Below are 12,531 nucleotides of genomic sequence, written 5' to 3'. Positions count from 1 at the left end.
TAATTGTTCCCTCCGAGATATTGAAGGTCAAGTAAAAGTTTGATAGCATACTTTATCATAGTGAAATGAAAAGGGACCTGAAACATTATGAATAGTCAAAATGGTATTCTTAAAGTTGTTATCTTAAAGATACCTATTAAAGCCTTCCATGGCTTATTTCACTCTTTTTCTTGTTTTTAAAATATACTTAGTGATATGTATTCTCTCCCAATAGATATCATTTAAAGGATGTGATTGTTGGAAAAATTTACTTCTTATTGGTAAGAATAAAAATACAACACATGGAGTTACAACTGATTAAAAAAGAGATCACAGGAATTGGTAAGTTGAAGAAAGTATTTGAATTAAAATTTCCTTCTTTTAGTTGAAATTTTAGAAATCTCGAAATTTTATTTCAGCATAAAATCATTTGATATCCGCATTGGAAACTGACTTTGCTTTGCTGCCTATAAGAAATCCACTTAATGCTTTTTTAAAAACTGGTTTTTGAGCTGGGTGCAGTGGCATGCATCTGTAGTAGGACCACCTGTTCTGAAGACTGAGGCAGGAGACTCTCTTGAGCTCAGGAGTTCAAGGCCAGCCAGGACTACACAGCAAGACCACATCTCTTAAAAATATAAAGAAATACATAAAAATTTGAATAGGTGGCAATTTCACTTTGCTCAACAAGTATGAAAGACTATATGGTAGCCAGGCATGGTGGCACATGCCTGTAATCCTGGTGACTAGGGAGATTGTTACAAGAGGATCACAAGTTAAAGACCAGCATGGGTAATTTAGCAAGAACCTGTCTCAAAGAATAAAAAAGGGCTGGGGGTGTGACTCAGTGGTAAAGTGCTCCTGGGTTCAGTCCCCAGTACCGAAAAAAATAATAAATAAATAGGGCTGGAAATGTACCTCAGTGGTTGCCTAGCATATATGAGTTCCTGGATTCAATCCCTGGTACAAAAAAAAAAAAAAACAGTAAAAAGTATCATATTTCAATACTTAAGTTATTAATAGGTAATTAAAACATTTATAAGTTTTTAAATCCTCCTAGAAGCTGGGCACAGCAGCATGTGCTGTAGTGCCAGCTACTTTGGAGGCTGAGGAAAGAGAATTACTTGAGCCCAGGAGTTCAGGGTCAACCTGGGAAACAGTGAAACCATGTCTTTTTTGATAAAAGGTGAAAGATTTATGCAACCTAAAGAGAAACCAGAGTATGAGACCCTATCTCTTAAAAAATATTTATAATTGGTTATCAAAATAATAAATATCTGGGGCTGTAGTTGTGGCTCAGTGTTAGAGTGCCTAATGTGTGAGGCATTGGGTTCGATTCTCAGCACTGCATATAAATAAATAAAGGTCCATCGACAACTAAAAAATATATATTTAAAAAAATGAGAAACATTTGTGATTTTTTTAATCTCCATTTTTTCACATGCTAGCAAAAAGTAAGTGATTTTAAGATATTAAAACACAACTTGAGCCAGGAGTGGTGGTGCTCACCTATAATCCCAGTGCTTCAGAGTATTGCAAGTTCAAAGCCAGCCTCAGCAACTTAGGGAGGCCCTAAGCAAGTTAGTGAGACCCTGACTCAAAATAAAAAACAAAATGGGCTGGGGATATGATACCAAAAGAAAAAAACAAATAAACAAAAAACCCCAACAATAACACAAAAACGTTACTTGAGTTTCTCATTTGTTGTTTAAAAAGAAATTGTTTAAACTTTTTTTTTTAATATTTATTTTTTAGTCGTAGTTGTACACAATACCTTTATTTATTTATTTTTATGTGGTGCTGAGGATTGAACCCAGGGCCTCGCACATGCTAGGCGAGCGCTCTACTACTGAGCTACAACCCCAACCCCTAAACTTTTTTCTTGATAAAAAAATTATGTTCTAGTATAGAAAATTTTTAGTTTTTGATACTGAGGGATTGAACCCAGGGGAACTTTACTACTGAGTAACATCCCCAGTTTTTTTTAATTTTGATGCAAGGCCTTGCTAAATTGCTGAGACTGACCTCAAACTTGCAATCCTTCTGCCTCAACCTATTGAGTCACTGGGATTACAACTGTGAGCCACCACTCCCAGCAATTGCAGAAAATTTTAAATGAGGCGTTGTTCCCTCATCCAGCTCTCCATCCTCTTAACCACTTCCACTGCTTCGGACTTGGGCAGCTTTATCACCAGAGTCCCTGAACTCCAGCTTTCTTTTTAACCTACTGCATTGCATCACCAGTGTGTCCCCCCATGTCAGACGCTGCCATGGACACTAGCTCTGAGATCACCACAGAAGACTTAGAGGAGAAGAAGTTGTGGAGGAGGCAGCTAATGAAAGGATCCCCCTGCTAATGGCAATGCTAATGAGGAAAAGGGGGAGCAGGAAGCTGACAATGAGGTAGATGAAAGAGAGGAAGAGGAGGAGACCATGGCAGCTGCCAAAAAATGGGCAGCTGAAGATGTCGAGAATAATGATATGTTGATGCCAAGAAGCAGAAGACTGATGAGGATGACTAGACAGCAAAGAATGAAAAGTTAAACTGATTAAGGAATAAAGAAAGTCCACTGTGAATTATTCACCCTCCACTTCCCATCTCAGAATCTAAACATTGTTACCTTTGGGTAGAGAGTGCTCCTGTCTGCCCACCTTGGGCACCATCTTCAGATGATGTACTTTCCACCACCCAATCAAAACCACAGTGTGAATATTGAAGACGGGAGGTGAAAAAGAACCAACACTTCAAGACCCTGAATTTTTTTCTTAAAAGTACTTTAAGAAAGGAAAATTTGTTCGCATTTTTTATTTACATTTTAATTTTTGTACATATTATTAGTAGTCAGCCATTTTTTTTTAAAGAGAGAGAAAATTTTAATATTTATTTATTTTTTTAGTTTTCAGCGGACACAACATCTTTGTTTGTATGTGGTGCTGAGGATTGAACCCGGGCCGCACGCATGCCAGGCGAGCGCGCTACCACTTGAGCCACATCCCCAGCCCAGTAGTCAGCCATTTTTAATGATCTTGAGCAGACAAGACTTTGGAGCGTTTTCCGTCCTACTTGTGATTTTACTTATGTTATTACCGTGTTCATTATAATCTCAAAGGAGGAAAAAAAAAAAAAACAAGAGAAAAAAATAATCTTTTTTTTTTTTTTTACCAGGGATTGACCAAGGGGCACTTAATCACTGAGCCACATCCCCAGCCCTTTTTTTATATTTTATCTGACAGGATCTCGCTAGGTTGCTTTGTGCCTTGCTAAGTTGCTGAAGCTGGCTTTGCGATCCTCTTACCTCAGCCTCCCAAGCAGCTGGGATCACATGCTTGTGCCACCACATCTGGCTAAAAAAAAAAAAAATCTTATCCCAAGCATTCCAGTATTTTTTTTTTTTTTTTTTTGGTATACTTACTTTCTTTTTAAATATATTTTTTAATTGTTGATAGACCTTTATTTTATTTATTTATATGTGGAACTGAAAATCAAACCCAGTACCTCACACGTGCCAGGCAAGTGGGCTACCACTGAGCCCGAGCCCCAGCCCCAGCCTTGTATATATACTTTAGCTATACTATAAGTAGTTGGTTTGTATGAGGTGGTTAAAAAGGCCAAAGATAGGGCTGGTGATATAGCTCAGTTGGTATAGTGCTTGCCTTGCATGCATAAGGCCCAGCGTTCAATCCCCAGCACTACACACACACACACACAGACACACACAAAAGGCCAAAGATAAAAATGGTCCCTCCCCCCTTATTTGTATATGAAGTTGCTCTTTATTTTTTTGGCCTCTTTGATGTATGTGTGAAACAATGTTGTCCAACAATAAATCAGAATTTTATTTTGCTAATTTGTTCTAACAAAGGAAAAAGAAAATTTTAAATACAAAAAATTTACTCATCAGCAACAACAGCCTTTAATCTTTAATACTAAGAGTAAGAGTAGATCAAGCCAGGTGCGGTGGCACATACCTGTAATCCCAGCAGCTTGGGAGGCTGAGGCAGGAAGATTTCGAGTTCAAAGCCAGCCTCAGCAAAAGCGAGGTGCTAAGCAACTCACTGAGACCCTGTCTCTAAATAAAATATAAAACAGGGTTGGGAATCTGGCTCAGTGGTTGAGTGCCCCCAATCCCCAGTACCAAAAAAAAAAAAAAAAAGTAGATCAAAAACTATAAATGAATGAGGAACATTTTCACAAAATGGGGAAAAAATAATAGTAAAATAATGTGGTTGGAAATAGAAGAAGGTATAAGGCTGGGGATTATATTCTGGAAGTATTTAAATTAATGCCATTTACATTATTACATTTACCAGGACCCAGTACCACAACAGAAACAGAAACAATCGCCAAATATGAAATAATGGATGGTGCACCAGTAAAAGGTAACACTCTTCCCATTTACTTCTGTGTACGGCAAACAGAAGTGTTTTGGTCGGTTTAGTTTGTGAATATTCATTCATTATAAAAGTATTTATGAATTTCTTTTTCCCACATTTTTGTTGTTGCATTATAATTGTACATACTAACGGGATTTCTTGTTATATTTATGAATTCTTAAAATGGTTCTTATGATGATTTTTTTTTTAAGGATCTCTGTATAGCTGCTGAGAAGACTGTAATAATACTTCCTAGTCGGAAATAAATTTGGTTAAATATTTCACTCAGTTCAAATTTAGAATTCAGAAGAGACAATTTTGTGCATCTCCTTTCTGGTTCTGAATTTGTAATTTTTTATTGTTTTCTGTTATAATAGTTCATCTTTGTACATCTTTTTATTCTCACATTGACCATAAGATGTAGTATAACTGAGCATTAATTCCTGTCAGATTTTGGAGTCGTCATAGTCTCTAAAAAAAAAAAAGAGCAGTTAGTTCCCTAACTAGATAACCTTTAGTGTCTGAGACCTCCTGAGCTGATTTCAGGTTTGCACCACCACATTCAGCTCTAAAACTTACTTTTTATATGAAGTATTTATCATAAAACTTATTCTCATTTGAAAGACAGGCTTTGGTGAGTTTTGAATGAAGATCTATATAACAGAAAACTTAAATCATAGTTAAATAGTAATTTAGAAGAGAAAGTTCACTCCATTAAGGTGGCCATAATGCTGTATAATTCAACATATGTAATTTATAATTTTAAAATAAGTTACATGATATTTGCAATTTCCAAATCAGTTGCACGTTATGGCACTACTGGAGAAAGTGTTTTGTTTCCCACAGGCATTCATTTGAAAGACTGTTGTATATGTAGGTTTTAAAAAAAAATTTTTTTTCTGAATTTTTTTCACTTTGGAATTACTTCAAAAAGTAGCTACCATTTATGGAGTACAGGTTGTGGATGAGGCATTGCAGGTGAGGTGCTCTAAAGCTCCCTACCACTGTTCAAGTTAGGTGCTTATATCCTGTATTTTACACCTTGAAATTAAGGTGCCAAGGTTCAAAACTATACTAAAGGTGGGGGAGCTAATCATTACAGAGGAGAGGTTTGAACCTAGACCTTTTTGACTCTAAAGCCCATATGTTTGTACTTATGTTATACAACATTACTTGCAAAATTTCACCACCCATACATTTTTATGAAGTGATGGATTTTATACCTTTCAACAAATAAATGTGCATAAAAAATACTACATAAAGTATTAAAAAGAGAACATGCAAATAATTACTGTCCTTAGGAAAACCGAAGCCATGTGAACTTTTTGGTAATGAAGGCATGTTGTTGTTCTGTACATGTTTGTTTTAGATGGATTAGTAAAAAGTTTTTAACATTTTACACATGATTAGAAATTAGGTAAACTTGTGAAAGTAGAAAAATAAACTAAACTACTGGCTGGCACTGTTGTAAAGTCTATGTATTTTAACCCACATAGCTCTTATAAATTCCCTATTGGAGGAGTATTGCTTGTCTTCATTTTACAGTGAGGAATTCGAAACAGAATAAGTCCTCAAAGCCAAGGTCTTATAGCCAGTAAGTGGTGGAACTGAAATTTGACATAGGCATTTTGACTCTAGAGCATTGATTCTCATCAAGGGGCAACTTTGTCCTCCAAGTGACATTTGGTATTGTCTGGAGACATTTTTAGCTGTCATAGTTGGGGAGTGCTCCTGGCTTCTGGTGGGTAGAGGCCAAGGATGCCGCCAAGTGCATAGGACCTTCCCCATAACAACCAATTATCCAGCCCAAAATGTCAGTAGTGCCTATTGCTGCATCTCATGAGGAAGAGGAATGTAAGCATTAGTGTCTCCCCTGTAATGCTTAGTCCTAGGTTTTATGTGACTAATCATCTTTTAGAATTAAACGGAAATTGCTTTTATTTCAGGTGAATCCATTCCAATAAGACTGTTTTTAGCAGGCTATGATCCAACACCAACAATGAGAGATGTGAACAAAAAATTTTCAGTAAGGTACTTCTTGAATCTAGTGCTTGTTGATGAGGAAGACAGAAGGTACTTCAAGCAGCAGGTATGGTTCCACCCACGCTAGTCATTTTAGATGTAAAATCACCGAGAAAGCACTCTCTTTTCTAAGCATCATACTGGGCAGGTCGGGTGGGGGAGGTTCTAAATAATTTAAAATACTGAGGGTATAATAAAGAGTAGGTATTGTGATAGACCTCTCCCCAGTCATTCTGTAGGATTCTGAAATGAGCTGTAATTTTTCAAGGCTTTTATTTTTTTCTCTTAAAAAGCTTTTTTTTTTTTTTTAAAGTAGAAACAATATAGCAGTACTTGCTGTTCAAAAAAATTCAAGCAATTAAGAACAAAGAAGGTGGGGCTGAGGCTGTTGCTCAGTGGTAGAGCATTTGCCTAGTATGTGTGAGGCACTGGGTTTGATCCTTGGCACCACATAAAAATAAATAAATAAAATAAAGGTATTGTGTCCATCAACAAATGGAAAAAAAAAAGAACAAGGAAGTAAAGGCCAACAAAATTCCTTTTAAAAAATCAATAGTTTCTTGAATATTTTTCTCATCAATTATTATAGATCTCCATGGTCACTTTTTTTTTGGTGGTGGTGGTACTGCAGACTGAACTCATGGCTTTACCTGGGCTTAGACAAGTACTCTACTACCTAGCTACATCCTAGCCCTTTATTTATTTATTTTAAAGAGAGAGAAAGAGATATTTTTAAATATTTATTTTTCAGTTTTCGGTGGACCCAACATCTTTATTTTATTTTTATGTGGTGCTGAGGATCAAACCCAGCGCCCCTGCGTGTTACCACTTGAGCCACATCCCCAGCCCCCCTAGCCCTTTATTTTAAGATAGGGTTTTGCTAAGTTGCTTAAGCTAATCTTGAACTTGTGATCCTCCTGTCTCAGCCTTTTGCGCCTAGGTTGTTGTATTTTTTTGTTGTTGTTGTAGTTGTTATTTTGGTGCTGGGGATTGAACCCAGAGGCCCATAACTACTGAGCCATATCCCCAGCCCATTTTATTTTTTATTTTGAGACAGAGACTGGTAAGTTGCTTAGGGCCTTGTTAGTTGCTGAGACTGGCTTTGAATTTGTGATCCTCCTGCTTCAGTCTCCTGAGCCACTGGGATTACAGGCATATGCCACCACACCCAGGATTGTTTCTTAATGAAGGCTACATTTGAAGGATTTGGAGGTTTTCATTTTTCCCTTATTAAGCAGTTTTGTTATAAATGTACGCATGTTGACTCAGCCCTAATACTTCTTTTTTTTGGTACTGGGGATTGAATCTGGGGGTGCTTAACTACTGAGCCATATCCCAGCCCTTTATTTTATTTAGAGACAGGCTGTCCCTAAGTTGCTGAGGCTGGCTTTAAACTCGTGATCCTATTGCCTTAACCTCCTGAGCCACTGGGATTTCAGGTGTGCACCACCACATTCAGCTCTAAAACTTACTTTTTATATGAAGTATCTATCATAAAACTTGTTCTTATTTGAAAATCAGCCTTTGGTGAGTTTTGAATGAAGATTTATATAACAGAAAACTTAAATCAGTTAAATAGTAATTTAGAAGAGAAAGTTCAGGGAGGGGAGGGGGGATAGTAGGGGATAGGAAAGGCAGCAGAATACAACAGTCACTAATATGGCATTATGTAAAAATTGTGAATGTGTAACTGATGTGATTCTGCAATTTGTATTTGGGGTAAAAATGGGAGTTCATAACTCACTTGAATCAAATGTATGAAAGATGATATGTCATGAGCTTTGTAATGTTTTGTACAACAAAAAAAAGAAGAGAAAGTTCACTCCATTAAGGTGGCCATAGTGCTGTATAATTCAACGTATGTAATTTATAATTTTAAAATAAGTTACATGACATTTGGAATTTCCAAATCAGTTGCACGTTATGGCACTATTGGAGGAAGTGTTTTGTTTCCCACAGGCATTCATTTGGAAGGCTGTTGTATGTGTTGTTTAAAAAAACAAAAAACAAAAAAAACCACTAGCTAGTCATCACTTGATGAAGGAGAGTATGTTAGGAATTGGTTAGAGTTAGGATTTAGGCAGAGTAACAAGGATTTGATTATGTAAGGGAAATGCTAGGACATTTGGCGTGCATTACAGGTAGAGAGTGATTGATTTTGACTGGTAGGGGAGAAGCATGTATGGAGGGAAGCTGGTCGTGTTTTAGATTTAGGATATGGAGGGCCCTGAATATGTTTGGAGATTTATCCTGAGGCACTGATAACTATTGAAGAGTAATTCAAACAATGTTTTACAAGATTAATCTGGTAGTGATATGAAGGATGAATTAGAAAGGGGTCTCAGGCAAGAGCCATCTATGAGGAAGTTGGTTTAGTATCTAAGGTTGAAATGACAAAGAGTTTGAACTTGGATGAGGGCAGTGTAACAGGAAGCCACAGGATAGATTTTAGGACTTTCTTTAAAGCAGTAATAGCCAGGACTTTGTTCCAGATTTGACTGGCAATGTTGTGCCTGATGCTGGTTCAGGGAGCAGGGAGGCATAAGATACAGTCCAGGATTGAAATCAGAAGAAAGTGGCTTAGTCAGGAAAGATTTTATTTATTTATTTATTTTTAATTTATTTTTTTAAATTTACGTATGTGGTGCTGGGGATCAAATCCAGGGCCTTGTGCATGCAAGGCAAGCATTCTACCAATTGAGCTGCATCCCCAGCCCAATCAGGAAAGATTTTGTAGAGAGAAATTTAATTGTGTTAAAATTGAAGTAGCAGTCAGTATTTCCATGGTGAAAATTGAAGACATAATGGAGAACATTAATTTGTTGCTGTCTCGCACTTACTTTTGTAGGAAATCATCTTATGGAGAAAAGCTCCTGAAAAACTGAGGAAACAGAGAACAAACTTTCACCAGCGATTTGAGTCTCCAGAGTCACAGGCATCTGCTGAACAGCCTGAAATGTGAACTGAAAAGAAGGGAAAAAAAAACAAAAAACTGTAACTGTTGAAATTAAGTTCAGCAGGTTAAAGATGGTTGCAGCTTGTAGGGGCGGGGTGGGGGGAAGCCAAAACTCCATGCATAACAGTCTTCCTTTATCTTACAGTGCTGCATTTACTTTACAGTATAACTAAATGTACGTACCTACATTTTACAAAGTGCTTTCTTTGAGACACTGGAGATTTCTTAGGCTGCCCTTATTTTTTTTTTTTTAACTGCACACTTTGATGATGAGCACTCAGATGTGCATCAGCATAAACATTAAAGATTTTCATGCAGGTAGGCTGGGATTTGTAATTTTGCTTTCTTTCTGCATAATGTTGATTATAAATCTTTTTCTCCTTTTTTTTCTTTTTTGCTAATGATTACCTCTTACTCTCTCCATGCAAAAAATCAAATATTTTGTGTTCAAATAAAACTAGAAAACCTGATTAGCCCTTACATCCTGCAAAGACTTAAAATATAGCATCTCGGTGTTTTTGAGAATTCCATTTGTTTTTATGTATGTATTTGAGAAATGTATATGAATTTTTTCATTGTAGGTGTTTCTGGGTCTGCCATTTCATGGCTTCTTGTGTTTTATCCTCTTTGAAGTCTTTTATAGTATGAATGTAAAATTTTTTCCCAAGGGATGAGATGGCTTTTCATTTTGGCACTTGTGTCCCACTGCCTCATATTAAGTAACCATTTTGCTACAACTTTCCAGCAGTACTACCATATGTGTTCTGCAGTGTGGAGTTGATGTATGTTGGCATTTTAGAACTTGCTAAAACTATATGAATTTTTCCATAAATACTTTGAAACATATGTGTATATATATATATTTTTAAATTTAAAGAGTCTTTTTGCCACATTTATGCAAATATCATTTTCTTGACTTTACAAATTTGTTCTTTTTACTTTTCAGTGGAAAATTTGGGGGACTCAGGAGGAACTTGTGAAGCATGTAGCTAACCCAGATATGCACAGTTTCATGTTTGTTAAACTGGAGCTTTGGCTAGTTCAAACTCCATTAAACTTCACCAGTCTGTTTTAATTTTTTTTTAAACACTAAAGTCATTTGTTCAACATCTCTTAAAAGAAGGTTGCAGTTATCTGATCATGTATATGGGATCTGATCTCAAATACACTAAATGTGGAGCGTGGGAACCAAAACAAAGCCTCCTATGTGAAAACTATTTTCACTTATGGTTCATTGGTTTTTGTACCAATATTTAAAAATACTTCAGTGCAAGTTTTGTCAGTTAACCTTACTTTATGAGTAAGCTAAATAATCCAAATTACATTTCTTTAAACCTGTTTTACTACTATGGCACTTTGATAAAATGGTCAGTAACCAACTTTATTTACTGGCCAAAGGTTCCATGTACCATGTGCTGGAGCATCTATTTTAAATGGGGGTATCTATGAATGGTACAGTTTTCCTTCATGTAAGTGCCTGTTCAGAGTTTCAAAATTTAAAAATGCCAAATATTTTCATGGTCACTTGCATGTAGTAATCTAGAAAATATTCAAAGATTTTGAAAACCAAGTTGTATTTAACCAGCCTCAAATTGTGCAACCATGTATAATAAAGAATTTGAAACAGAAACTGAGCTTGCAGTTTGATTAAAATAGCTTTATTTTCAAAGTCTTGTCATTGTTAGAATTAATGTTGAGGATCGGATCACTCAATAGTTTAGGAAGCTACAATTGTGACAAATTTTCATAAGTAATACCAGTTTGTTTTACATAGTTACATAAGGCTTTTAATTAAGTTGACTTAAAACACTTGTCATATACAAGATGTTTTTTCACTTTGCTGGAGACTTTTTGTTGCATAACCAACTTGAAAAGTAATCTGAATTCAGTATTTGATAATATTCAAACCCTAGTACCAAAAAAAAAAAAAAAAAGAAAAGTGGCCAGCTAGAAATAATAAACTGAAAAAGAAATCTGTGTTTTTAGTAAAGAATACAATGCCTAATAACCAGTTCAGTGATTCTCATTATGGCTGCATGTTAAAATCATCTTAGTAGCTTTTAAAAATAACCATGGTTGCTGGGTACTGTGGTGCACACCTGTAATCCCAGCAGCTCGGGAGGCTAAGGCAGGAGGATCACGAGTTCAAAGCCAGTCTCAGCAATTTATTTAGCGAGGCTCTAAGCAACTTAGTTGAGACCCTATCTCTAAATAAAAGATAGAAAAGGATTGGGGATGTGGCTCAGTGATTAAGCACCCGTTGGTTCAATCTCAGTTACCAAAATAAATAAATAAATAAACAAACCATGGCCGGATCTCACTGAGACTACTAAAACCAGTATCTCAGAGACTAGGACATTAAAAAAAAAAAGGGTTGAGAAACACTAATTTAGACCTTCAAGTGGTTATTTCCTCTCATTAGTGAAAAATTTTCTTATTTTGATACAGGTGAGGAACACTTTTCCTCTATACTGTTACACTAAGTGCTTGGAGACGGTGCATTAAATTGACAAAAAGAAAAAATACACAAAAGAAAGAATCCATTTTATAATATGAGGGTTCACAAAAATGTGATTCAAAGAAGTGGGTAGGATTTGGGGTTTATTATATGCCATCTTAATAGAGGAAGTGTGGGGAGAAAGGATATTTTAGAAGATAAATGGGTCCTTAGAATACCAAGAGGATAATTTTTGTGATACTCTATTTTTGGTGTGGTGCCCACTTACTGTCTCTGGGGATAAAAGTCAGTTTTCCCTAACTGCTCCTGGGGAAGGGATTTGTGGTAACTAAGTTCTTTTGAGAAGTTCAGCTTATAAGCAGATTGTGATTTCAGGGATACCAAATGCCTTCTCAAAATATTTTTTATGCCTTAGAGGCCTATTCTGGACCCTTTCAATATGGATCAATTCTAATTACAATTTGATAAGTTCTTTGCTTTCCATTTATATTCAATTGAATCTCTTTAGTATGCATAAAGACACCCTCCAGTGACTATACCAGTCAGTATGAGAACTTAATTAAGTTTCAAACCACATATAAAAGCCAAGCATGGTGGCGCACATCTATAATCCCAGCGGCTTGGGAGGCTGAGGCAGGAGGATGGCAAGTTCAGAGCCCCTCAGCAGAAGCAAAGCATTAAGCAAGTCAGTGAGACCCTGTCTCTAAATAAAGCACAAAAGAGGGCTGGGGATGTGGCTCAG

At 36.3% G+C, this 12,531-nt stretch overlaps 1 protein-coding gene across 3 annotated transcripts in view; it reads left to right on the top strand.

The window, feature by feature from the left end:
* Window positions 1-10,961, top strand: part of Vps26a (VPS26 retromer complex component A) — a 38,500-nt gene extending 27,539 nt beyond the window's left edge. For all 3 annotated transcript variants that reach the window (XM_071611212.1, XM_027931306.2, XM_071611213.1), the window contains 4 exons: window positions 215-321; window positions 4,291-4,359; window positions 6,300-6,442; window positions 9,224-10,961. In XM_071611212.1, coding sequence (XP_071467313.1) covers window positions 215-321; window positions 4,291-4,359; window positions 6,300-6,442; window positions 9,224-9,337 — 433 coding nt within the window. In that variant the 3' untranslated portion in view covers window positions 9,338-10,961. The remainder of the gene's footprint in view (window positions 1-214; window positions 322-4,290; window positions 4,360-6,299; window positions 6,443-9,223) is intronic.
* Window positions 10,962-12,531: the final 1,570 nt, after the last annotated feature.

This window comes from Marmota flaviventris, chromosome 4 (genome assembly GCF_047511675.1).
Source record: "Marmota flaviventris isolate mMarFla1 chromosome 4, mMarFla1.hap1, whole genome shotgun sequence".
In the NCBI taxonomy this organism is placed as follows: domain Eukaryota; kingdom Metazoa; phylum Chordata; class Mammalia; order Rodentia; family Sciuridae; genus Marmota; species Marmota flaviventris.
This window is presented reverse-complemented; position numbering and strand designations above follow the sequence as displayed.